Source organism: Acinonyx jubatus, chromosome C1 (genome assembly GCF_027475565.1).
Source record: "Acinonyx jubatus isolate Ajub_Pintada_27869175 chromosome C1, VMU_Ajub_asm_v1.0, whole genome shotgun sequence".
NCBI lineage: Eukaryota > Metazoa > Chordata > Mammalia > Carnivora > Felidae > Acinonyx > Acinonyx jubatus.
The window spans coordinates 12286645-12313068 of NC_069381.1; the positions used below are offsets into that span (position 1 = coordinate 12286645).

At 58.1% G+C, this 26424-nt stretch overlaps 1 protein-coding gene across 4 annotated transcripts; it reads right to left on the minus strand.

The window, feature by feature from the left end:
- Positions 1–890: 890 nt before the first annotated feature.
- Positions 891–26169, minus strand: RCC2 (regulator of chromosome condensation 2). 4 transcript variants are annotated; one of them, XM_053207909.1, is made up of 13 exons: positions 26009–26169; positions 24678–24966; positions 19030–19123; positions 15650–15793; positions 12783–12914; positions 12276–12364; positions 10925–11039; positions 8601–8767; positions 6993–7173; positions 6642–6747; positions 5676–5748; positions 3984–4061; positions 891–3322 (listed from the first exon to the last, which is right to left on the minus strand). In XM_053207909.1, the coding sequence occupies exons 2-13, from the start codon at positions 24957–24959 to the stop codon at positions 3218–3220; spliced, it is 1566 nt and encodes a 521-aa protein (XP_053063884.1). In that variant the 5' UTR covers positions 24960–24966; positions 26009–26169; the 3' UTR covers positions 891–3217. The 4 variants fall into 4 exon arrangements, with proteins under 4 accessions (XP_053063884.1, XP_053063888.1, XP_053063891.1 ...); XM_053207913.1 differs by having other exon boundaries at positions 26121–26136; XM_053207916.1 differs by lacking the exons at positions 24678–24966; positions 26009–26169 and adding an exon at positions 23435–23503.
- Positions 26170–26424: the final 255 nt, after the last annotated feature.

Genomic DNA, 26424 nt, shown 5'->3' on the forward strand with positions numbered 1-26424 from the left:
ACCAGCTAATCTACCTGCTTGAGCCGTGAGCGTCTCCTGGCTCGGGGAAGGGAAGAGGGCTCCTCGGCAGGTCTGGCAGGAGGAGCTGTGGGGTGTGGGGAGGGATTGGGCCTTGTGGGCAGCTGGCTTCAGCGGGGATCGCTGGAGCCTGAGGGACAGGCTACAGCAGGGGCAGGCCTGGGGGACCTCTCATGACGCCTGAAGTGTCCCGGAGACAGAAAATGCCTACCCTGGCCTCCAAAGCCCCCTGGGTTGATGGCACAAAGATGCTATTAAACCTCAGAGGAGCGTTTACTTTACCAACCGCTGCTGCTCCCACTCTGCCCCTCCTCGTGCTGAGGGGAAGCTCCACTGGAAAGGGGGCAATGCCCGTATGCGTGTGCGTGTGTGTGTGTTGGGGGTGCTGCTCTCAGGACACAGGGGATCAGCCTGGGCACACCAGGAGGTGCCTGGGGCTTCCGCGGACCTGCCTGGCTCCTCAGTGCCCCCTGGTGGACACTTGGCTGCCAGCCAGGGGCCCACGTGGCACCCGGAGGGGCACGTTTTCAACCAGGGCCTGTGGGACACTAGGGCTCAGGCTCCCCTAGGAACGGGTGGTGGGAAAGGAGAACACGTGTTTCTTGGTCTATGAAACCTACCACTGTTCCGGTGCTTTCCATGCCCGGTCTCTCCTCCCCAACGCTCGAGCGGGGCCGATACAAATGCCATTGTTGAGTCGGGCAAGTGCAGGGCAGACCCCTCCCCGAAGGGCACGGGTTTCCAGAGAGAGTGGGGAGCTCTGCTCCCCTTCGACCCCGACCTCCCCTGAAGCCCGTCTTTCTCGTGCGCGCCTCAGCCTTGGGGCTGCACCTGCAGGGAGCAGGTCCGAAAAAGAAGCACGAAAGCCAAAACAGAGTAAACAATGATGTCGTTTATTTAAAATGTTTACTCCAAGAAATATATATAAAAAAAAAAATAAGACAATTACAGCACTAAACCAGGCACCTTCGACCAAATCACAACCTCTTCTCAGGTTCTCCCCCTTCGCCCTAAACCCCTTCTCCCAAAGGCTCCTTCCTGAGCTGGAAGACAGGTCAGATGCCCGAGGGGTTGGTGCAGAGTCCGTGCCCAGACCGGGCCCCTCTTTCTCTTGGGGTGCAGGACCACCCCCTTGCACTTGTCATGATTTTTTCCGCCAGTAGGAAGTTCATTTTAAAAGTCTAAGCCCAAAGGAGTGATTGTGGCAGAGAATGGGGCCGTCTCCACTTGAAGGTATGTGTAGGCTGCTCTGTCCCTGGCCGGGGGCCCTATATAGGCTGGTGGCAGGTTTCAGACTAGTCCCCTGGAAGATCGGAGCCCTGCCTCGCCAAGGGCAGCTCCTGCAAAGGGACCGCACGACCCGACCCGGGGGTGGGGGTGGGGGGGGCAGATATGCGGGTACCAGGGGCGAGGCGCCTAAGCCCCGCTCCAGGAAGGAGACTGGTGTTTAGGAAAACGGACAGGTTCTACGCACGGAAGCGAGAGAGATGGTACTTTTGGGGTGATTTGGACGAATCAGGTTGGTGTGGCCAAAGCTCTAAGGGTGCAGAAGCTTCTCCCCTGGACTACGGACACAGGACGCCAGAGATGAGCGTGAAGTCAGACTAAGGAGGACGCAGGCCGGTCTCTTCGCGCGGGGCGGTGGGACCGGCCGGGACAGAGCCTGTCACGCGCCCTGGAAAAGGCAGAGGCCGCCGTAAGGCGTGGCGGGGGACGGGCAGGGGAAAAAAAGCAACGACGACTAGATCATTTTTGGCATTTTAACATCGAGACACCGACAAGTGGTAACAACAGCAAAGCAAAGAATAAAAAAAGACCAATATGTAACTTTCCCTATCCACCCAAGTCTCACACTGAAGTTCTACCCCCATCTCCCCCCAGAAGCACCACGGAACTAAAAAAATCTATTTTAAAGCACCCAAACCAGTCCAGACCCTCTCGAAAACAAGAGCCCCAGCCAGAGCTGTCGCCTCTCCTGGGTCCAAGCGAGAGGAGGGGTTCCGGGAAAGGCACCTCGTAACTCACGCAGAGCAGCGCAACACCGGTGACGAGCTCGGGCAGAGGGCACTTGGCGGGAACGGGGGTGGCAGTCACAGGTCTGCGCCGACACGCGGGGAAGGGGGACTTCTTCAGGAATCCCAACTATTTGGTACCACGGCCAAGCAATGCGACCAGAGAGCTGGGTTAGTGGAACAGGAGCCCGAGTCTCAGAAACGGGGCCCGTTCCAGCAGGATCCGGCAGGGGAGAAAGACAGAAGCACGAAGGTGGTAAAGGCTGGTACATAAAGGGCTGAGCCTTCCTTGCAAGGACTCCAGAATGCACTTTTCACTGCTGGCTGATCAATCTCTAATGGCGAGTGCTGGCGAGGCGGCCCCGGCTCGTCTAAGGAGCCTGGAAGCCGCCCTTGAACCAGAGACGTTGTCCCCGCGTCTGCCCACCCACACCCCCCCCCCCCACCCCCAAGTCCCCACTGGGTCCACAATCACCTGATTTTCATTTGGACTTCTTTTACAGCTAAAGTAGATAAAAATGGCTAAACACAGACCCCAAAGCCCCCTCCAGGGGGGAAACGGCAGATTCTACTAATGTCGCAGCCAAAAGGCGATGGGGCTTACAAGCAGCCAAGGACAGAAACAGAACGCCAGCCTCAGCCGGTCTACAAGAAGCAGGAATAGTGACCCGATGCTCCCGAAGCGGGCGGCCGTGATTCTGGATGGAGATCCGCCACCAGGACTGTCGATGCCCAGCTGCGGCCGCCGGTTCCCAGAAGGGACGTTTCTTTGAGTCCACGGGGACTCCTCTCAAGGAACACCCGCCCGGATCGCAACGCTAGTTACAGCTGGAAAGGGGTGTTCTGAGAAGTGGATTCAGGGGAGGAAGAAAAACAAAAACAAAAACAAAACCCCTAGATCGCTCAAAGTTTCTGCCTCTTTTGTAGGAATGGTAAGTCAACTATGAGCAGATATTTTAATTCAACATGAAAAGAAAAGGAAAAAAAAAAAAACCACTTTGGAAAGCATACAGAAAAGGTAGTTGACGTTGAATCGCTTATAAAACGGAACCGCAGGAAGTCCAACAAAAATGCACCTTCGGTCAACTTTTGCTTTCTGAAAATTCCTTGTTCGACGTCCCGTCCCAGTGCACGTGGAACCGACAGCTGCCGCGAGAGGTGTGGGGCTGCAGAAGGCTCCGGGACGATCAGAGGGTCCGGGGGTTGTACTCTGGCAGCTTCTTGATCTTCTCTTTCTCGGCCTCGCTTTCGTCTCGTGCTATCACCAGGGAGTGGGCGTAGCCCATGGCCACCTGGGGGAAGAGATCGGGGCTGGGGTGTAAGCGGAGCCCGCCGGCTCGTCGTGGAGGGGGGAGCGGACGACAGGCCGTCCGTAAGCTGGGCTGGCCACCCTGGGCCGCACAAAAGCCCTTTGCTAAAGAGCCCTGGGCAAAACCAAAGCCTTCCAGCCTGCCACCAGGCAGGGATTCAACGCGGTCAGCAGAGACTGGCGGGGACACGGGGATCCTGCTCCCGGGCCTCTCTGGACCACAATCCCGCCTTGTGTGAGGGCACCCGCCCCATCTGTGTATCGGCGGACAAGGGCGGGCAGGCCGGTGGACGGAACAGCAGGGGCCTTGCCCCGCCATCTGCCCTAAGGCCCAATGGGGCGCAGGCTCCGCCGAAGGTACAAAGCAGACGTGAGCGATGCCCTCGTCCCCAGAACAAGTCTGCCGGGGCTGGCCTGTGGCCAGAGTCATTCAGGGCGAGAACAGCCACTGAGCCTGGCTGGCACGCCCCTGTGCCTCCTACTGCTGGCCTCTAGCACAAAGCAGCAGAAAAGCCACTCGAGGAGCCATCAGACAAGCCTCGGCCAGGCTAACGAGACCGGGAGCAGGAAAGTCGGGTGCCAGCTGGCGGCACTTTCTCCACGGGCGCCTTTCGCGTCCCCCTGGCCCGGGAGTGCGTGCTCACCTGCTCCGTGAAAATGCCGTCCAGCGTCTTCACCTCCTGAGCCGCGGTGGAGGACTTGGGCTTGTGGTCCCCGTAGCCCTGGCAAAGCGGACAGACACACAGGACTGGGCTCGCTGCGGCACGGTCCACAAAGGGGACGACGGCGACCTTGCTGAGGGACCCCGCACCAGAGCCCCGCCACGCGTGACACGAGGGGAGGACAGCTTCCCACAAGAGTGCTGTGCACAGGGGGCTGATTCCCCACTTGAGAACCCTGACAACCTCTGGGGATTTATGCTATCGTGAGCACCTTCTGGGGGTTGTCGCTGAGGAGACAGCACCGTCACGAGCACAGGAAGAGTCGGCTGCTGTGGCCCTCGGGCTATGAGGTCACAACAACACTGGCCGTCCCCACCCTCGCCCCGCAGACTGGAGACTGAATCACCCCCACCCGCCGCCAGACTCCAGGACACCAGAGACAGAAGGCTCTGCCTGAGGACCACACAGAGGGCGTCACGCAGAGAGCGTGGACACGGGGCCCTTTAAGGGCCAAGCAGACCCCTCAGGTCAAACTGAGAGGCTGACCGGGCTGGGGAGGAAGGGCCTCCCTTCCCGGCTGCATCTCTGCCACCAGACTCCCTCCCACACCTTCCCGTACAGTGAAGGCTTGCCTCCGAGATGCCAGGCCACCTCCCCAACCCCGAGAAGCTGCCCCAAAGTCCCCCTCAGTCCCCTCTGGTGGCTGAATCGGTATACGGGTTCCATCTCTGACAGGCCCTAAAGACATCTGTCCTGTTCTAAGAATGAGCCGTGAAACCCGGGCCAGGTTCAGTGTCCTGATTTCGAGGCTCCGCCCGGGGCTGACTCTGAGGGGCAGCTGCACATGGGCCCCCAGGGAGCCCCAGACCCAAAGTAGGTGCAGAACACCGAGGACCAGGCCACCGAGCCCCGGAGACGGCTTTAGGGACCAAGGAGCCCTGCCTTCCCTCCTCTCCCTCCCACAAGCGAGGCGGGAAGGGAAACAGACCGCCTTCCCCGCAGGAAATAACAAAGAGTCAGGCTGAGGATCAAATCGCAGCTAGAACGGGCAGACCGCCAGCCGAGCTCCACAGCCAAGCTGTTCCTGATGAAGAAATTGAAAGTTAAAGACTCATCAGGCACCAGAACCTAAGAATCAGACAGTTGGTTGGGGAAGGCCAAGTACGTGTGAGAAACCGAGGGCTATCAGTTCTCATCAGGCAGGCAACGGAGATTAAAAGCAGGCAACACTGACTTTGACTTTTTTAGGAAAAATGAGAGAAGAACGTCCCCAAATGACCTGCGAGGCTGGCCCCGTGGCTGCAGGAGAAAACCAGGAAGACAGGACGCCTGCTCACCACCGCCCGCGTGGGGCCCAACGACCCGCTGAGCCTGCTGACTTAAACCCTCCTGGAGGGAACGAGAGAAACCACCCCTCTCCCCCATCACCGGCATATGCAACCACGGCTTGCATTTCCCGAGGGGGAAATGGGACCCGAAACTTCCCTATTTCCAGATTTACGACGGGGATGTGAAAGACTTTCACAATTACTTGAGAGGCACCGAAGGGTCTCTGAAAGCCGATGTGACCAAAGACTAGGGAGAGTCTCGGCCTTTCACACAGATGCCCGTTTTCCTCTTGCGTGTTTGCGGGAGGCAGCCCCAGAGAGCCCAGACCGGATCCCCCCCGCTTACCAGCTCCCCGAAGGTCGGCGATGGGCCCCAGCTGATGGTGCTCTCGTCGGCGGCCACGATGATGCTGCTCTTCCTGCGAAAAGGCAGAGGATGTCGCCAGCGTGGCCAGCAGCCCCAGCCGCCACGGACCCTCCCTGCAGGCTGCCTGCTCAACAGCAGGGTGTGGCTCGTGAGCATCAGAGTCCAGTCCCCCCATTAAACACCGAGAGGTACTCATTTCCCGGCAACACGCGCCGGGCCAACGGGCTTCTAGGCCCTCCACAGCGTCCCGTGCGGGCCCCAGAGCAAAGCCCCGAGAGGGTGCCAGGAACCGGGGCCCCAGGCCTTCCCCCAACCTCACCTCGGCCTGGTTCGAGGGCTGGGGCGGGGAAAACACACCGGGAAAAGAGGTCATCAGATCAGGGCAGAGAGCTGACTCTAAAGCGGGTAGAACGCCACAAAAACGGACGTGGGCGGGGCTAGACATCCGGGCAGATTAAAGCCTTAGCCCCGAGAGACACGGCTCCCCTCCAACGACCCGGCAGCTGATTAACATAATCGGACTCCTCACCAAGAAGCGCTGCCTCACTCAACGGCGTCTGAGGTGTCCTCAAAATAAACCAAAAAGCACGGGCTTAAAAGACGGTTTCTTCTCCGTGCGTCGGGGTAACCAAAATCCTACCGCTACGTCCAGCTAAAATCCCATTAACCTGCACAGACGAGCGAAGCACACCAAGCCTCTGAGGAGTAAAACCCTACAAGGGAACTTTCTGTGGGTGTGGTGAGACAAAGCCTCTGTTCTAGGACCTACCAACCCCCAGAGCCTGAAACAGCCCCTCCCGCCCCGAACCCTGGTGCGTCTGATGCCCTGATTGGGGGACGGGGGGGCTCAAAGGAAGAGGCGCCCTCCCCACTGTGTCCTCCGGGCCCAGGAAGGGGACAGGAAGGGGACACACGTCCCGCTCACCAGGAGACACTGCCACGTACCCACAAGCCAGGCTCCGGATTCTCCAGCCGCACAGGTCCTGCACGGCCTTCGGGTACATGGTGGATTCACGGGACGTGTTGGTGGCCCCCCAGAAGAACAGACCGCCTGGGGAGAGGCACACATACCAAGAACTGAACTCCCCTCTCCAGCAACATCAGCAAGGCAAGAACATTGCACGCCGCTGGCAACAGAGGGGCGTTCTGGCCGGAAGAACGCGGGGGTTTCGGCCCGGGAACGTGCCAAGGACTACGGGGCTGCCCACCCGCCACGCCACGGAAAGCCGTGACTTGGTTCCACACTCTCCTCCCGAGGCCCCGATGGGGGAACAGGGCGGGGGGGGAGTCACTCACCCACTTCGCTGACGGCAAAGGAGCAGGTGTAGCCGGCGTAGATCTGGGCCGCCCCGCGCCCGGGGAAGTCGAACAGCTTCACCAGGCGCGGCACCATCTCGTCCTTCTGTTCCGCGTGGCCCAGCCGGCCGTAGCCGCCGAAGCCCCAGGAGAAGACGCGCTTCTGAGAGTCCAGGACCAGCTGCGGGCGGAGAGAAAACGCAGGCTTGGAGCGGGCCTCCTAACCACCCGAGGGGACGAGGGGGCCATCACTCCATTCCAGAGAGCCTGTTGCTGTGGCTGGTGGTATAAAAGGCAGGATAATCTGAAGCTGCCCCCACTGTGGGGGCGGAGGCAACAGGGCATTTGCTCTTTTTCTCGTCGGTAATTATTACTACTTTAAGTCTCAAGTCCCCTTCACGCCTCATCAAAAGCAAAAGGGTGGGTGGGTCTCCAGAGAGCAGGCTTGTTTCCTTCCACGGTGGAGACAGAACCGCACAAAACCGAGAGGCAAGGCCTGCCTGCCTGCAGGGACTCTGGCTTGGACGCCCCGTTCGCAGGTGGTCTCCATCTGGTCACTGGTGCCGGGACCACATGGACTTAATTTCACTGAAACAACTTAAGGCTGAACTTCTTTCCTTCGCGGCACCTTCAACATTCAAAACGGACAGCCCATCAAAACCATTTGACAGAAGAGGCCAGCACGGGATCCACCTTTGCTTCCCCAGACGACACTGGGCAGAAGAGAACCACGGATTTTCGACTCCAGGGGACCAAAATCTCCCGGTCCACATCACTGAGCAGCAGACAAAGCATCCAGAGGCCATGCCCGAAGGTCACTCGCCAGTCAGTTGCACACAGGAGGAGACCAGCTTGGTCTCTGGACTCCCAGCCCAGTGTTCTCTCAACAGAGGAGAGAGCCAACTTTTGACTCGCAGGCATCCTTGGGCAAAACCACCGCGAGAAGGCAATACAGACAGGAAGACGCATATCCAAAAACTGTATCGCCATCTATCCCAAGTGATCTGCAAGGACACAGCCCTCACAGTTAAAAACCATTCAACACCCTCCATACGGGGGATCAGAAAAAGAAGTCTGTGAAGCTGTCGGACAAAGGCCAAAACCAGAAAGACACCATGAGTCCAACCAAAAAGTCTGTCCTTTAACTACGTCTACAGAAGTTACAGAGAGACTATGAACAGAAGAGCTACACCCCGTCGGGGGGGGGGGGGGGGTGTGCCTCGGTGGCTCAGTCGGCTGGGCGTCTGAATCGATTTCGGCTCAGGTCGTGATCTCAGGGTTCGTTGACTTCGAGCCCCACTGTGCTGACAGTGCAGAGTCTGCTTGGGATTCTCTCTCTCTCTCTCTCCCTCCGTCTCAGACCCTTCCCCGCTCATGCTCTCTCTCTCAAAACAAATTTAAAAAAGAGAAAAAAGAAAAAAGGAAAATCCGCCCCGGAGCCACCTGAGTGGTACAAAGCCCGGGGAGAAGGGGAGGAGGTCTCGGACTCCCAGGATGAAGGAAGTCCCAGCCGAAGCCAAGCGCTGGGACACCGCAGCACACACACAGCCTCCCCACGGAGGTGAGGCTCGGGAAGCAGAGGAAAAGCCAGAAACCCCCAAGTCTTACCGTGTGGTTAGCGCCACAGGCCACATCTCGTACAACCACGTTTGGGACTGGCAGAATCTGCCCATCTTTCGTCTTCTCGATGAAGATGGCCACCCGCCGGGGCACCAGCTCGCAGTCATACTCTATCCGCTGCGCCCTGGCGATGAACTTCCCGTCCGAGTTGTGTCCTGGGGCGACCAGAGCCAGGGGTCAAGCAGCAGTTGACGGCACCCCGCCCCAACCCGGCACTGGGGCCTCACGGGACAAATCTGCCCACCAAGGTAATGCTTTTCCATCTGGGGCACAACCCACTCAGTATCATGAAATCGATTCTAAGGGGTTGAAACCAATTATTTTTTAAAAATGAATAAGACAGAGGGGCGCCTGGGTGGCTCAGTCGGTTAAGCGTCCGACTTCAGCCCAGGTCATGATCTCCCAGTCCGTGGGTTCGAGCCACACATCAGGCTCTGTGCTGACAGCTCAGAGCCTGGAGCCTGTTTCGGATTCTGTGTCTCCCTCTCTCTCTGGCCCTCCCCTGTTCATGCTCTGTCTCTGTGTCAAAAATACATGTTAAAAAAAAAAAACAAACAAAAAAACGAGTAGGACAGAATAGGGAACACCCAAAGACACTGTCCACACAAGGACGTTGTTTTGTAAAAGTTCTTTGTTCGTGCTCTAACGTGAAGGGGCTGTAACACAGACCTTAATGTCAGCTGTGGTCAAAGTCAGAAGCTCCCGATTCGAAGGAATGGTCTACTGAGTATGGTCTGTGCCCCACTTGGCCCCGGGGTGGGTGTGGGGGGTACGGACAGAAAAAGTTCAACACACAACCTGAGACTTGAGGTTCTAGGACTTACTGGTAACCTAGATCTAGCACTACGATGTTACAACGCAGTTAGTGGCACGTTCTCGTCTTCGCTTTGCCTGACCCAGTAAACGCATCATGAGGGGGGGTGGGTGGGGGTGAGCGGGTGTGCCGGGATGCACTTCTCTAAGGTTACATTCGTATGTTCTAGTTCTAAAAGGGATCTCTCTGGATTTGGACAAGGAGATTCAAAGCGGGCTTCAAAGAAAGCTGAGAGGTATAGCGGACTCCACAGATACACGTAAAGCCAGTATCTCAAACTACTTTTGAAGAAGATGTCCCAGGGAAAGGGGAGTCCGTACAAAGTGCTCCAAGAGCGGCCTGCCCACAGCAGCTGCTCAGCCATCAGCCATTATCATGGTCACCGAGATCGTGTGGCTCTCCCTGAAGGAAAATCCACCTGCTTGCTTGCAGATCTGGGGCAGCCAGAGGCAGCAGGGGAGCAGACACATTTCCGGAAGCCGAACGGAACCACACTTCCGGTGTTTTGCCCGGGGTTGGGGATGGCACCGGGGCCTGTGGCCATGGAAACGGTTTCTCCAACAGCCTCTGGCAGCTCCCTGGCAACCAACACTGAATGTGCGTAAGGGGCTGTTCTTTCTTATTCACTTCTGACTTGAGGTATATTTAGTTTCACAAAGTCACTGTTCCCTAAAGTCTAAGGCCAGCGAGATGCTCCTTGTTCTATTTATACCTTCTTCCATCTGCCTGCTTTTAATGACGTGGGGACCCAGCAACCCAGATCCGGGGGCCGCGGCGGATCCGGGGTGGCATGCAGCTAGGGAGCCAGCAGAGGGCGCCCACTCCTCACCTCCTACTCGCAAAGGGCTGGGGTGTGGGAAGGCGCCAGAAGGAAAAAAACACTTTGGTGTCAGATGGGAAAAGAAAATGGAGACCTTGTAAAATCAGGATCGAGAGACATTTTCCACTTACTGAGAACCGCTTTCTGAGTTCTCCCTTTCTACTCAATGAGATAGAAGTGAATGTGTTTCTGGAGGAGTACGTTCTGTTTAGGGACGAAAACAGGAGGGATCCCAGGCACTTTACACGGAATGGGGCTCATGCGTGTACCTGAAAGAATCGCCCAGACCAGGGTTTGCAGAGCAGACTTAATCTTGTGTAATTTTCTCACTTTCAATAAAGGCAAATCTTTAAAATATGAAACCGAAGGAAGGCGCTTTTTTTTTTTTTTTTACAACTCTGAAATCCTTTTACATATAAATGAATTCCCATTATCAGAAAAAAGAATCCTTTGTCAGACTGAGCCTGACTTACTCATTAAGGCCAAGCCACTGTGATGCTCCACAACCCTGTGAGTTAGGACATGCTGTCCCAGTAAATGGGAGACCCACTTAATGGATCAAGGCTATTATCTGCGATCAATTACCCACATTTCCAACATGTGTGTGCAGGCCCACACCGACTTCTGGCTCCAGATACGCAGTTAGATTACAGAGCTTTTAAAAAAATGTTTCCATACCCAGCTGGCCATATTCAGGGCACCCAAAGGAATAGAGGTTCCCTTTGCAGTCCATTATCATACTGAATTCAGCCCCACAGGCCATTTTGGTAATTGGCTGGCCGTTGTACATTATCTGAAAAGACAAGACAGGAGACTCTCAGACATTTTTTAAAAGACTGATAAAAAGCCTCCACCTCTCGTAGGTCAGTGTGAAACAATTACTAGATTACAAAGGAAATTTAATGGACTCAGCAATTCTGAAGGCGAAAGCTTAGGATGCAGGTTAAGAAACACCCTTGTGACCCCCACCTTCCCAGCAGAGTTGAATCCCAAGACAGGGTTGATGGTGCCCCGATCCCTGTATCCCTCCAGATGCCCAACACTGTGCCCAGTCAACGCACTCACTCCTCAGCCGGCCAGCACGGGCAGGAGAGTGAAAGCGACAGAAACTTACCCACACGTGACCCCCAGACCTCACCTACTCACTAGCAGCTCAGCCTCAACTTTCGAGAGGAACTTTCTCACACTTCCCTCACCCTCCGCAGAGATAATGGCCTGACTGGTCTCCACCGTGTGGAGGAGACATAAAATGGCTCAAAGACAGCCAATACGAAGACAGCCAAGGCCTGAGGAACTTAGCGTGGGCTCGGGAAACACATCTAAGACAGTACTTGGAAACTGTGTTACTGCACTCATCAGTCAGGGAGAGCCCTCGCCAAGAAGCGTGAGCCCTGGGCCCTGCCCGTCGGTCCTGGCTTCCTTTAGAAACTGTTCCTCCTCGGAGCGGGTGGCAGATGAAACGGAGACGTTCCACAAATCGTTCAAACCACAGGTTAAGTTTGCCCACGGTCTCTTTTTAAGAGACGAGCGATCTGAGTCCCTGCCTTCATCATTAAACCAGACACTCACTAGCACTTGGCTGTTTTATGTTCATAGTCACGTTTTAGGTGCGATTCCTCCCTCCCCAACTTAACCCTCCGCTCCTGAGGAAGAAAAGACGGACTCCGGTCTGTGTTCTAGGCACCTGGCAGGGGACTTCACACAAGGTCAAAACTCAACAACTCTTTGCAGATACTGACAAATCCCATCCCTAAAACATCTCTCACCTTCTTTGGAATAGTACAGGCTGAAGAACAAGGCCTCTGTAACAAATTCTCTCCGTGAGAGAGAAAAATCGTTCTCGGTGTGTGTTTCAACCGTGAGCATATAGTAAATCTGCTTTAAAGCCTGTAACATGTGCATTCCACTCAAAGACTCTAGGCTTGGTTTCTACGAGACATCAGTTACACTGCAGGGAGAGGTATTTGGTCCCACCCCAGAAATTTCTGCACAACAGCAAAGAGAAAGGCCACAAGACCGGAGCGGGTACCTGTGCCGGGCTTGGAACAGCATCTGTCTGGTTGCCGAGGCCTAGCTGCCCCATCTTGTTCTCTCCAAATGCAAACACGGAGCCTGTTTCTGGAAGGAGAGAACAGTATCACAAAAGGGACAAAGAACACTGAAGGTTTTGAACTGGATTTGGAACCAAGGGCTCCAAAACAATAAAAAGAGCTCCTTTGCCAGGAAGAGCGCACAACTGAGACGGTGTCCTGAGCGGGTGGAGCGGACGAGCTCGGAGCAAAACCCCTGCACAGCCGGGGATGAGAGTGCAGAGGTACACAGGGCACGGACCCGGCCTCCGCCTCCCGGACAGGCTTCCTACACCGGCAGGCAGGCAGGCAGCTGAGGCGGCCAGCGGCTTCAAGAGGCCCACCCCTGGGGCACTCTGGGCACTTTTCTGATCCTGACCAAGAGCCACAGAGGCAGCTCTGTCCCCGTGCCCAAGGTGGATCCTGTGGCCTCGTGCCAAATGTAGAAGGAGCCCGCCGTTCCTTACCCGTCAACGCCAGGGTGTGGTTCCGCCCACATGCCGCAGACACAATCACTTCGTGGCTGAGACCCTCAATGAGTTTGGGGGCCTCAACCCTCTTGGTGTCACCATGGCCCAGCTGCCCCTTCTCATTTCGACCTGCAGATCAAGAGCGAGACGCAGAGGGAAGAGAGGGTGGCCAGAGCAGCGTCACGGAAGGGGCAGGCACGTGTGGGTCCCCTAGAAGGTGCCCTCCACTCAGTGGCGGAGATCGAGGCGGAGGAAAGGTCCGGGTCTGGCTCCTCTGTCAACGGCCAGCCTTTCGAGACCCGCTCGGATGGGGTCGGGTGACCAGGGGAAGAGCCACGGTGCCTTCCCCAGGGACCTCTCCTCGGGCCACTGCCATCTACTTCACCTTCTCTGACCCCCCTTTTCTGTGACGGCAGCTGCCCCCCCCCCCCCGAAGCACTTTCTGAGGCTCTGCTGCGCAGTTCGCCCTGGGCGTCCAACACAAGCAGATGAGCTCACGGAAACTCAGTCCTCACTCCACCTGCCAGACAACAATTCCCTCGTCCCCTTCTCTCCGAGATGGATTTTAAGAGGAACCATTTTCGACACCTGCCTCACAAGAGTTTAATTACCTCAGTGCCCTGGGCATCTTCCATGGGCCATTTGGAGCATTTCTGCCCGTCGTTTCTTTCCTTTTATCTGCCCTGGAAATGATGGCCACCGAACAGCGCCAAGCCCACCTCCTACGGACCGCCCTCCACAGGGCCCTTAGCCGTGGAGCCGCGGGAACCTCGGTTTCGGACAAAGGACAGGACTGTGCGGACCACAAGCCCCTCCTGCCAACGGGGCTGCCTCTGCCTCTGGAGCCCCGCAGGCTGTGAACCAGCGGGGAGGCAGGGCCGAGGGGGCCGGACCCTGCCAGAACCTTCCACGAGACACTAGCCCCTGGCAAGCCTCTTCGGCTCCAAAGCTCTTCGGCTCCGGCCCCTACACCTGCCCTCGTTTCCAACACGGGCTACGACAGCTTCCAAATCAAACAACTCTGCGGGCCCCTCACGGGTCGTCCCCCTGGCCAAGAGAGCCATACGGTGGGAGCCACATATCAGGGAGATTTTACGGGGCCAGAGTCAGGGCACTGGGAGGGAGGGGCAGTTCACACCCTCCCTGACGACGAACGTGACCTCTGTCACAGGAAACGCGGAGAGCAGAGCCACGAAGGTGAGGCCCAAGCCTCCTAAGGGCCTGAGAAGGAAGTTAATGGCCGGCTATGAGAAACTCCACCCTCAAACCCGCACAGATCCCAGCACCACCCCCCCCCCCCCCAGCAGGAGCGGCAGAACCCCGCTTCTACCGGGAACGGTCCAAGTTCACCGGGAAGGGCACTCTACCCAGCACGGGTGCTGGGTGCGGCTTCTCGGCCACCCGAGACGCTTGGGGGGCTGGCAGGCGTGGACCCCTCGAGAGCGACGGGCTGAGCCCTGACGCTTACAGACACCCGACAACGCCCCGTGCCTTTGGCTGCGGCTGACTGCGGAACCGGGTGCCCCGCCCCCCCCCCCCCCCCCCCCCGCCGGCCCCTCACCCTCAGCGGCAACCAAGTCCGCTCACCGGGACACGGGTCTTTGCTCTGGGGCCAAGTTAAGTGGCCAGGCTCCAGCATCATGCCCTGCCTGCAGGGTCAGCACAGGGGACAGTTTTAGAAGCACCACGTAAGTGAAATTCGGCGAAGAGATCAGAAATCTGCTATTTCACGTTCGGAACTCTGACAGACCGCTGTGTTTCGGTGTCAGAACACCAGGCAGGAGGGGTCCTCGGGGGGGTGGGGTGGGGAGGACACGCCGCTGTGCCAGTCGGAGAAAATGAAAACCTCGGCCGTGTCAGCACGGCATCCAGAGACTAAAGTTTAAATTTGGGCCAGACACCCTTGTTAGCTGTTTTTTTTTCCCCCCAACAGAATCACAAAATTAGCAGAGTGCAGCGAAGACAACAGATGTTAATATATTTGGACTTTGGTACAGCAGCTCATGAAATTGCAAAAAATCGTTCAAACAGACCGAAATAAAAAAGGAGTCATATGGACTAAAAGCTAGCCAAAGGACCAGAAACAAAGGGTGGGGACCACTGCCAACACACCCAGCTGGAAGAAGACTCCAGGAACTACCACAGGGCGTGGGGCTAAACTGAGCCTTAGTCAGTACCTGGATCAACAATCTGGAAGAGGAAAGGGGCGGCAGCGCGTGGAAGCCTTCCCGAGGGGACACCGGAGGACGGCAAGGACACCACCGCCGAGGGGCGCACACGAGGGGGTCCAGCAGCCGGAAATCGGCCCGGCTGAGAAAAAGCGCTCTCAGCTGTCGGGAAATCCAGTAAGAAACAGGCACCGAGCAACCCAGCCTGTGGGCCTGTGATCCCCGGAAACAGAGGCACAGGACTGCAGGGACACAGTGGCCAACGCCGTGACGCGGCCCATGGCATTTCAGGTGGCAAGAACACGGGTCTTACGTCAACACTGAGCCACAAAGCAAGGGGGGGGAGGGGAGGCTGCCTGCCCAGGGGACGACGTGCCTAAAATAGGAATTCAATTCTAGGTGCCTCAAGATCAGAAAGATCCAGATTCAGCCAGAACGTTCAGGAAAAGGTTGCTTAAAAAAGAGGATTCAGAGAATTAGGTGGCCGTGTACAAGCGCATGACAGGGCAGTGGAGGAAGGGGCTGCACTGGCGGGAAACAGGAGGGACCGGCTGGAAATGAGATGGAGCAAATGCGGCTGCAAGGAGGCCACCCTTCCAGGCAGACCAGATGGATGGGGAGGAAGTCAGCCCCGTGGGGGACCGCCTCCATGAGCCACCCTGACCCGCCCCCAACCCCGCCCCCGCCCGGACTTACCCCAGCTCCACAGCGTCCCTTCCGTGGTGATGAGGAGACTATGGGCAGCACACGAACCCGACACCACAGTCCGCACCCGGACCCCCGACAGGCAGCCGTATCTATGGGGCCCCCACAAATTCTGACCGAGATTGCGGTAGGCAGCTGCAAAGGGAGGAAGGCAAATCAGACGCCCGCGGGGACTGGCTGGCGGAAAGCACCCCGAGACACGTCGCCAGCCACCGAGGGCTCGGTCTCCTGGGGGCGCGGCATCCCCTCGGCGCCGGGAGGCTGCTCAAGGAGAAAGTTTGCCACTCCAACCTGCTCCACCTGCGTCTGGGCCCCCAAACCACAGGGACCTCAGACCCTCGCGCACCGGCTACCGAGCACGTCCACGTGCAGCTGGCCAGAAAGGCACGGTGCTCTCCCTCCTGTTGGGAGCCCAACCCAGGAAAGCTGGCGGTGGACCCCCGGTCTCCTCCCCCTATGCCCAACGTCACCCTCCCTCGTCTGCTCTCCACCTCGGCCTCCCCCCTGCAGCCAGAGGCTCCTTTTGGGGTCTGAGTGTCCCCATCCTCCCCAGAACAACCTGCCCTCCTCGGACACCTACCAGGCTCTGTGCAGGGGGAACGGCTGACACCCCTCCCCCTACGTGGCTTCCTGCCTCAGGGGTCCCACCGCAGTGGCCAGGTCATGGCCCCCTGCCTTTGCCGTGTACTCCCTCCCACAGAATGCCCTTCCCTGTCCCCTGCTTGTCCTTTATTATTTTTTTTTATTTAAAATAAAAAAAAATTTTTAATGCTTATTTATTGTTGAGAGAGACAGAGACAGAGTGTGAGTGGGGGAGGGGCAGAGAGAGGGAGACACAGAAACTGAAGCGGGCTCCAGGCTCCAAGCTGCCAGCACAGAGCCCGATGTGGGGCTCAAACTCACGAATCACGAGATCGTGACTTGAGCCAAAGTCGGACGTTCACCAACTGAGCCACCCAGGCGCCCTCCCCCCCCCCCACTTGTTCTTTAAAACCTCATATCAAGCACCCTCTCCTCTGGGAAGCCCTCCCTGACCACATCCCCCTACAGTTTGTGGTTCCCCGAGAACCGTGAGGCTGATCGCAGCACTCAGCCTACTGAACTCACGTGCCTTCCACGGTCCTAGTAACCTGAGGGCCTCACCAGTGCCTGGCACCCAGGGAGCACCCAGGAACACTGGAGGGTGTGTGGGCAGGAGAAAACAGCTGCCTCCTTCAAAACCCTCTCTTTTCCCTTTTGACAGACAGGGTGTGGCCAATTTTGTGCTTAGTATTTTTAATTTGGGGTTCTCAAGGACAGAGACATGAACACGTTTCTAGGCCCGTGGGGGCCATTATGAAACGCTAGCCGCTGCCACGTCAACCGTCACACTGATCTCGATGTCCGAGCTGATTAGGAGGCTGATCAGTTATCAGGCACTGGAGGAAAAGCATCTGCGAACCTACGCTGCCCGTGCCCCACCAGCAGAGGGCGCCAAGCGTATCCTCATGAGTTGCAGAGTCCGCCCAGGCAAAGGGACGCTGAAGTCCCTCCCCCATCAGGCAGCGGGCCCTGGGGTCATAAAGGCACACAGCAAAGTCCCTGAGCTTCTCCGCCCTGAGACATTCCTGCTACTCAAAGGGGGAAGAAAACCCAACAATTCCCTGAGACAGAGCAGACCAAAAATGACAGCCTTCGCGGGTTATGTTCAAGTCTGTCTATCGTGAAGGCAAAATGAATTGGGGGCACGACTGACGTGTCACCTCTGGGAACAAGACACAGCGCGCGGGGACACCGCGGAGGTGAGCGGTGCGGCAGCTGCCCCGGCGTCGCTGAGTGGACCTGCCTCACAGGCGGCCAGATGGCTCGGGTTCGCCAAAGCATCTTCCCTACGGCAGCTGTGGGGCAACCCATGCCCAAGACGCCGGGGGCCCACCCTCCAGGGAAGCCTGGGAGGGCGATCCAAGCCACAGTCAGTGCCCCGCCACAGTCCCGGCTCTTCGGCCAGGCTGGCGGTCAGGAGAGGCAGCACAAGTCGCCGTGTCAATCTGTAAATGAAGTGGGCGTTGTGCCGATCCAACGGGATCTGGGGCAGCCTGCACACGGGGGTTGGCGAGCTCGCCTTCCGAGGAGGCCAGGAGACACAGAAGGGAGGCCCTCCTTCCTCCAGCTTTTGCACCAGTGGTAAAACAAACCCCCTGCCCTTGCATTTAGTGCTCCGGCAAGGTCACGGAGGGCCAAGAGGTATTTTAAGATACTTACAAAGGTCTGACACTGGTCAATCTAATTACATAAAACTCCATTTAAAGGGAGACCGATCAGGGAAGCAAAAGCCGGAAAGGGAAAGGACACAAAGGCACGCCTAAAAACAGGCCCAGAGTGCCTTGAACCAGGCTGTGAAAGCGGATCTCGAACCACAGGCTGGTTTCCCTACCTTCTCTGCCTCACAGGGGTGCGGGGAGTCGAGCCGGGCCCGGCAATCCCGCCCCACACGACAGCCCAAGCTCTGCTCTCCTCTGGCGGCTACTTCCCCTCCCTGGGCCTGATGTGGAACCGTGAGCGGGCCACCGGCCGGAAGAGCACTGCGAAGGGACGTGGCCCACTGGCAGGGCTGCAGAGGCATCAGCTACCCCTTGGGAGGGGCTTCCTGGCCCCCAGCCGCGGGGTGGAAGCGGGCCCTGCCCGTCGGGAACCCCTGCCGTTTTCACGGAATAAGACGACCTTCTCTGCCCGTCCTGAGGCACCAGGGAGTGTCAGTGTGCAAATATTTGTTCACTGGGCGATGCTGGGAAGCACTTTGGGAATCTTTCCAAATGAAATCAAGAAGCCATAAAATGTGGCGATGTGCCAGCTTCACGACGGGCCAGTAGCTGCCTGAGGAAAGATACCAACTCACTAAAAGCCACTGGGGACCAAAAGCTGCCTTCTTGGGACTCCTCTGCTCCCTTCACTCCACACACAGCCACTTGCTCTGTCCGACCAGTTCCTGCAATCATTTGACGGCTAACAAAGAACTGAACTCAGTTCTGTAACATCTAAGGAGTCTGACATGCGGTATGTGACAAATGTCTTGGATGTCTGACCAGCCTCTCTGTTTTCAAGAAAATAACTGACGTGAGAAGGAGAATGGAAAGAAGGGGTCAATGTTATTGGTGGCTATTTATAATCTTCCCGTTTAATCCTAAACACAATCGGGTTTGTTAGCACAGAATTGCAAAGCGGGAGACCAGGGTTCTCTGGGAGCCCCCAGGGGGGTTCTGTGGCCTCGGGCAGGTTGCTTGGCCTCTCTGATCGCTTCGGTAAACGAAGAGGAGACCCACCTGGCGGACGCCCGCCAGAATCACCCAGAATCACAGAATCACGCGGGAGAACTCGGAAACCACGCCTCCTACCTTGTTGCTTAGGCACTTCTTTTCGACCAATCAAGTCCCAGTTGGTTGCCCCAAAAATCAAAAGCTGCCCTTTGCACTTAGACCCTTCGAGTTTCTACGGAGAGAGGGAGAGAGAAAAAGTATTAGCTTGCCACGTAGCTTCTAGCTTTCTAAGTCTGTCCAACGACAGCCAGAAACAAAAGAAAAAAATAGGAATTCGTTATTCGCATGCCCCCCCCCCCCCGCCGTCCCCCACCCCCACAGCTCGCACAGCGAACGGAGGCTTGAGGTGGTCACTGCCTCATCAGTGTGCATAACCCCAAACCTGCCCACGGCAGCTCGTTCCTTATGCCCAGGCTCACTGTTACCCTTTGATTTCTCTTGAGAACGATCTTTCGCAAAAAAACATAAAAAAACATTAAAAAAAAAAAAAAAATCAACCAAATGGCATTCCCCTCCACCCTGCCAAATGCCTATACGGGTATTCACGGGAGGCCTACGGTGGCACACAGGGAGAATTACAACGGATGACCTTGGGGCTAGGTCTGCTTTGCCCACGGCCAACACGGTGTTGCACGTGACTCCAAGCCTTGGGAGCCCCGAGTCACCGGTGATGTCGGACCCTCCCTCCGGGTGCTGCCCCGCGGTGCCAGGTGCCTTTCTGTGGGGAAATCATCTGAGCACCGTGTGACATGGGAGAACCTGGCTTCGATGGGGCTGGGCTTGTCCCCACTGCTGGCCTGGGAGCCTGGGGGAGCGGCAGCGAGTGGGACAGGGAGGGTTCCAGACCCTGGTACTCCGGTCCAGACCCTCAGCTGTCCAACACAGAGCGTGTGCGGCCCTTGGGCCGTCGATGGGAATACACACTGCTTTAAAAGGCCACTATCCAGTTTGGGGTGGCCCTCGTTAGAATATCCTCAGCAGTCTGCTGCACGTTTTCAAACAGCAGTCAGGTAAAGACTCACTTCTGAACCACGCGCTGGTCGGTTCCTTACGGGCTGGGGAAGGGGACGTCCCTCTCATCCCCTACCGCACCAAGCCCAGAACACTGAAGAGAACAGTTTCTTCCTATTTACAGAGCTGTTCTTGGAAGGCCTGATGAAAAAAAGCCACCCGGTTCCAGTCATCATAATGTCTAGGCGGTGGTGGCCCTGGAGGGACATTTGGCCACACGATGCATGCGTTTTTAAGAGGAACGCACCTTCGCGGGGACTCAGCGTGACCCAAACCCGAGGCCTCGGACACGCCACAGAACAGACCCCGCCATGCTCACCCACGTTTATGGGGTTGGAGAAAGCCAGTCCGTCTACAGGACATGTCCTGCGGGCAGAGAAAGCAGCACGCAAAGGGGAGCCAAACAACCATGAATGGAGAAGGGCTTCACCAGGCTTAAATTATTTAGAGAACGACCTTAATTGCAGGGCAGTCCCACCCCACGGCACCCACAGACTCGGATTACTTGAACGGGAGCCTAGTTTCCCTTGGTTATCTCCCCTTCTTTGTTTAGCTGGCGGGCCTGGCTGGAACATTCTACAGGTCTACAACAGCAGAGGATGAGCAGCAGCCAGTGGGTTTCGTCAAGCTCCCCAAGGAAGGGGTGGCCCTGGGTCTCTGCGCAGGTCACCGGCCAGCTCCCCACCACTTCTCAGGTGTGCGTGGAGAGGGGAGCAGAGACCAAGGAGGGCACTAAAGCATGGTGTGACGAGCTGCCGGGCCAGGCGGGCAGAGGAGCCCCGGGGGGCGGGGGGGGGAGGGGCAATGTGACCATCAACCCGTGACATCGAGAGGCATTTGCTAGAGCAATAGCTCGCAGGTGGCCCCTGCGGACCTCTGCCACTCCATCAGATGGCCAGACCTTCTGCCCTGGCCCGGGGAAGGGACGGGTTTCCTCTGTGACCTGCACCTGCCAGCAACTGCACGGATGAGCAGGTGCCCATGGATACTGGCTCACTGAGCCAGCTACGTGCTCACACAAAACTCCCACCTTCCCGATACGAGGTGTGTGCAAAGCCTTGGTCAGTGGAGTCTACTCCAGTCTCTGTGGTCTGATTCCTACAGAGAGAGATTCCTACAGAGAGAGAGTCATCTTACTCAGGTTTTTACATCACGGGCCTTACGTCCTCACACATGAGGTCAAAGTAACAGACTTGATTTCACTGCTATTATCCACACAGTTGTTTGCCGTCGCCGACTTTGTCCATAATTTAATTCTCCCCTTTACCTTCTATGAAATAAAAAATTAAAATGACAACTCCTAACGCCCTTTAGATCACAGCCCATGTCCCTCCTGGTCACAGACCTGAGCCAGGACATCAGGTAGGAAAGACCCCAAAGCCTGCTGGCTCCCAGCCAGAGGACCCCCCATGGCTGTCAGGGCTGCGAGCCGGAGGCTAGGTGACCCTGCAAGGTATGATCCAACCTTCCCTGATGGGCCAAGAGATTGCTTTTTGTGTCTAAAGGCCAGGTGGCTATGAAGCCGGTCAAACAGTCTCCCCAACAGGATGAGTGAATTTCACTTCACCTTGCTGCCTCCCGTAAGCTGGGCCGAGATGAATGGCCATGGCAGCAAAACGCACAGAATTTCTCCGATCAACAAAATGGGGTTTCCGGCTCAAAGCGATTTTTGAATTACTGCCCAAGTGCAAGGAGCATGTTCATGAGGCTGAGAGTCAACCTTTTCACATACATCCTTCTAAAAAAGTGCTACCCTTGGCAGAGAGAAGATGGTTCAGAGAAATGGCAGCAATGACAAATTTCCTAACGGCTATCAACTGAAACAGACTTCAAGCTCGCTTTTCAGTCGTATTTATCAGGCCCTTTCAGATGGAGACCTGTCTCAGGGTCTACAAAACCTTAGCAAACCAACACTGAAGGAACTACAAAGACCCGGACGGCTTGGGACACTCACTTTTTTTCCAGGATTCTGCCAAGGCTGTTTGAGTCACCTACGGGCTTATGGAGCTCACAAGCCATCGACCCTAGACCATCATAAAACGCTCACCTCACAGCACTGCACATAAACCCCGAAGGGAGCATTTCCTGACACTGAAATCCTATGAGATGTTTTACAAAAACACAACACCTTTACTTACTCACGGCAACCTTGCCCCTCGACCACACAAGCATCTGGGTTCACCTTTCAGGAGTCCAACTTATGCAGCTTCCGGTTCCAGACCACTCCTGGCAGCCGCTCTCACACACACCTCCTTCAGGAAGCCCTCAACAGCGGTTGAAAACCTTCTCTGAAACAAGCTAGGGGCTGCTGGCAGCCTGGGGCGGGACAGCTTAGCAGAAGGCGACCTTATGCTTCCCCTGGAACCCAGGAACCTGGGGCCAAGCAGGAGACCCACCAGGGCCTGGCCTGGACTCCGGACCCAACCCAAAAGATGCTAACAAGAACTTAAACCTCGGCGTACTCACTTTCCATGAGGCATCTGAACCCTCAGTATCCTAGATGCGCTGAGCCTAGGAGGGTGCGGACTGGCCCAAAGGAAACTGCTCTAATGCTTAACAGGCCCCTTGATTTTTAAGGGGATGGGGGAAGGTACGCGTAGATCTGTACAGAAGAACCAAGAATTTGAAAGATCCTAGAGATGTAAATACAAAGCAAATGCAAGCTGCGGGGGACTGCCCGGTCTGTCTACCCCCAGGGATCAAAGGAGTCGCTCAGTGAGACTGAGAAAGTGCCGTTCCCACCAGACAAGCCAGCCACGCACAGTGCTGGTGGAGAGTCATGTGTGCCTTGCACACACTCTCCCCGGAACTACACTCTTTTTCTGTTTGTTTAATGTTTATTGATTTTTGAGAAAGAGAGAGACAGAGCGGGAGACACAGAATATGAAGCAGGCTCCAGGCTCCGAGCTGTCAGCCCAGCCGGAGCCCCACACGGGGCTCAAACTCATGAACTGAGAGATCACAACCTGAGGGGAAGTCAGCCCCTTGACCGACTGAGCCACTGAGGCGTCCCTCTGGGACCACACTCTTGGGCGAACCTTGGTGTTGGGGTCAGAATCTCTTCCTTCAGGACCAGAAAGCTCACGCTCAGTCAGGCGGAGTGGAGCCCTGCAGCTGAAGGAACTCACGCACAGAGAATGCAGCAGAGGCAGAGCTCAGCTGGCCTTTTTGTTCAGTCTCCTCCTCATACACCAGGACTGGAGCGGCCAATGGCTACAGTCCCACACAGAGAATGAGATCTGTCAAGGGAAAGCCGTTCCTGCGCCCCAGTTTCTCAATGCTGTGGCTAGTTCCTGGCACCGTCCCAGTCCCAGACGCCAGGTGAGACATTCCACTGACATGGGCTCTCCCCTACCGTCTGATGGGCTGACCCTTTCAATGAGAGGGCAGTCATAAAACATTTTCACGGGACCCCTTTGCACAGGGGTTAAGGATGCCATCAGAAAACACCTGAGCCCATGTGGAAATCCACCTCCGTGTGATGCTGGGAGAGGCTCTTTGAAACTCTGCGCCCCAGTTTCCTCATCAGTTAAGTGGATGAAGAAATGCATCATTGTTAGCCGTTTAAACACTGAGCGCCTTTGGGGGAAAGCACTCCGGTACTGTTAACCCTTACACGCCCTTTGGGGACATCGAAAGGCCTCTCCAGAGCGTCTACACCCTAAGCGGAAGTTCTGACTCTTTGGAGGTTATCTGAAATCCGGTGTCAGCTCTGAGACTCTCCCAAACACACGTCCCACAAGAAGCCTGTGGGTTTCGAGGATCGCAGGCCCCGGGCTGAGATCTCCGGCTCCGCAGGGTCTTGCAGGCGCAGGAGTTGAGTTGGTCACGACCTCAACGAAGATCTTACAGGCCCCACGCTAACCAGCGAATTCAGCCCCGCTCAGGGCACTGGAGATGCTTCCTCCCGGGGTGAGGGGGAGCGCCACCGGAGCCCCCGCGCCCTCGGAATGCGAGCGGCGAACAAAGCCCAAACACCTCTCAGCCCCGGGGGCTTCCCGACCCCAACGGCGGGGGTTGGAGGGGGCTCTCCCGAGCATGCGCCCTCGCACCCCGCCCGGGCGCCGACCGCCCCCGCCTCCCCGGCGGCGCGAGACGGCGCAGGGCCGCACGAGGCATGCGCGGCGGCCGCCAGGCCCCGCCCCCCCGGAGCGCCGGAGCCGAGGCGGCGGGAACCTCAAAGCCCCGGCGCAAACCGCCGCTCCCCGCAGCGCCCCGGCGGCCCCCTCCCGCGGCGGCGCCCCGGCCGAGCGGCAGCCGCGGTGGGGGGAGAGGGGACTGGGAGCGGCGAGGGCCCGCCGCGTCGCGGGCCGCACCCGGCGCGCGCGCGCGTCCCCTCCTCCGGCCCGAGACAACTTGCAAAAGTCTCCCTTCCCGGGGCGGGAGGGGGAGGGGAGGCGGAGGGAGTCGGCTCGCGCGGCGCCGGGGGCGGGGCCATGACCCCCTCGCGCGGGCGGGCGGGCGCGGGCTCCGGCCGCCCCTCCCCCGGCGGGGGCCCGGGGGCGCGCGCCCCAACGGCCAACTGCCGCGCGGGCGGGGGCGGCGGGGTCGGCTAGGCCGCGGCCCGCGCCCGCCCCCGGCCCGCGCCCTTTTGTTGTGCGGCGGCGGCGGCGGCGGCGATGATTCAGCCCGCGGCCTGCGCCGGCCCCGCCGCCCCCGGCCAGGACGCGCAGTGACGCGCCGCGGCCCCCCGGACCCCCCGGCCCCGCACTCACGACGCGCTCCTTGGTGTGCTCGGGCTCGGTGATGATCACGGCCGCGCCGCCCGCCTTGGCCGCCGCCGGCCGCGCCGCGCGCTTGCCCCCGCCGGGGGCCCCGTCGAGCTCCAGGCCGTCCTCGTCGCCGCTGCTGCCGCCGCCGCTGCTGCTGCTGCAGCGCTCGGGCCGCTCGCGCTTCCTGCCGGCCGGGCCGCCGCGCTTCCTGGGCCCGGCGCGGGCCGTGCCGTTGCCCGAGCTCGGCTCCTCCCAGGCCGCCGCCGCCGCCTTCTTCCTGGGCATGGTCGCGCTGGAGGAGACACGGGGCAGCGGCGCACAATGGACGGGTTATAAACTGCGCGGGGGGAGGGGAGCGCAGCCGAGCCACCGGCCTCCACTTCCTCCCCTGCCCTCCCCAAAGTGGCGGCCGCGGGGTGGGCGGAGAGGGGGCGAGCCGGGAGGAAATCGCGCCCCTCCCGGGCCCCGGCGCGCCTCCTCCGGGGAATCCCGCACGGGAGCCCAGGTCTCCGACTGCAATCCGCGTAGGGAAAGAAAAAAAATGGAGACCCCCCCCCCCGGCCCATCCTCAAGTTAGGTTTGCCTACAACGCATCACAATTGCAGCCTGGTCCCCGAAAAAGTAAAGGGAAAGAAAAAGCAGCCTCCGATCCTCTACGTTCTAATTAGAGAAGGCTCCGGGATACTTCAAAGATCCCCCTTTGAAAGCGCTCCCCCCCCCCCTGGCCGCCCCACCTGCTGCTTTTGTCTCCGCGCCCCCCTCCCCAAGCCCACTCAATTAAATGCAATTCTCTCTGCCGTCCCCCTCCCCCGCCCGAGCCCCCAATTCCGCACCAGCCCGGGGGTTCCGACCTCTGGCTCTAATTAGCCTAATCCCTCGGGGTGGGCTGCCCCCGGCGAGAGGGGGGCGAATAAAGCCGGCCCCCAGCCCCAAACACCTGCTCGCACAGACACGAAAAATAAAAACTTTAATGGTGCTCAACTCTCCCGGCCCCTCCCCGACCGTGCGGCCCAGCCGGTCCCTCCGATCCCGGCTGCAAAGTGCCCCGCTCCGCCGCTACTTTCCCCCAGCGTCCCTGCGCTTTCGCCCTGTCTGCTTTTTTTTTTTTTTTTTATTGATTTTGAACAATGGGATCTCTGTCTGTCTCCGATTAAACCACGTGGATCCGCCTTCCTTCCCCTTTTTATTCATTCAATCCCCCAACCCCCCTTCTCAGGTTTTTTTTTTTTTTTTACCTTTTCTCCTTTAAAAAAAAAAGGGGGGGGAAGGGAGGGGGGAAAACTTTCCCAGATCCCGCAAACTGAACGTTGTCGATTTTGATTTTCAGTCCCTACCTGGTTGGAGTGATGAGAAACCGGAGAGAAAACGGAAGAGGAGCAACTAAAAGACGTACCGGAGGGCTTTTTTCCCCCCCCCCGGCCCAGATCAGGGCTCCAGCCCACTCACCAGATACACTTAAAATGTAAATACGAGCTTCCAGAACAAATGCTACAACACAAAACAGAAACACATGTGCTGCCGGGCGGCAAGCGAGCGCGCGACCGAGCGGGCGGCGCGGGGCCCGGGGCGCGCGCGCCCCCTGCCGGCCGGCGGACCCCGCGGCGGCCCGGTTCCGCCCCCGCCCGTGCCCGCGCCCGGGGGACTGCCGGCCCACCCGAGCCTGCGCCGGGCGCCACGCGGCCACCCTTCACCCGCTCGGGTCCTGCGCCTTCCGCAGGCCGCGCCGCGGGCCCCGGGCCCTCTCCGCGGC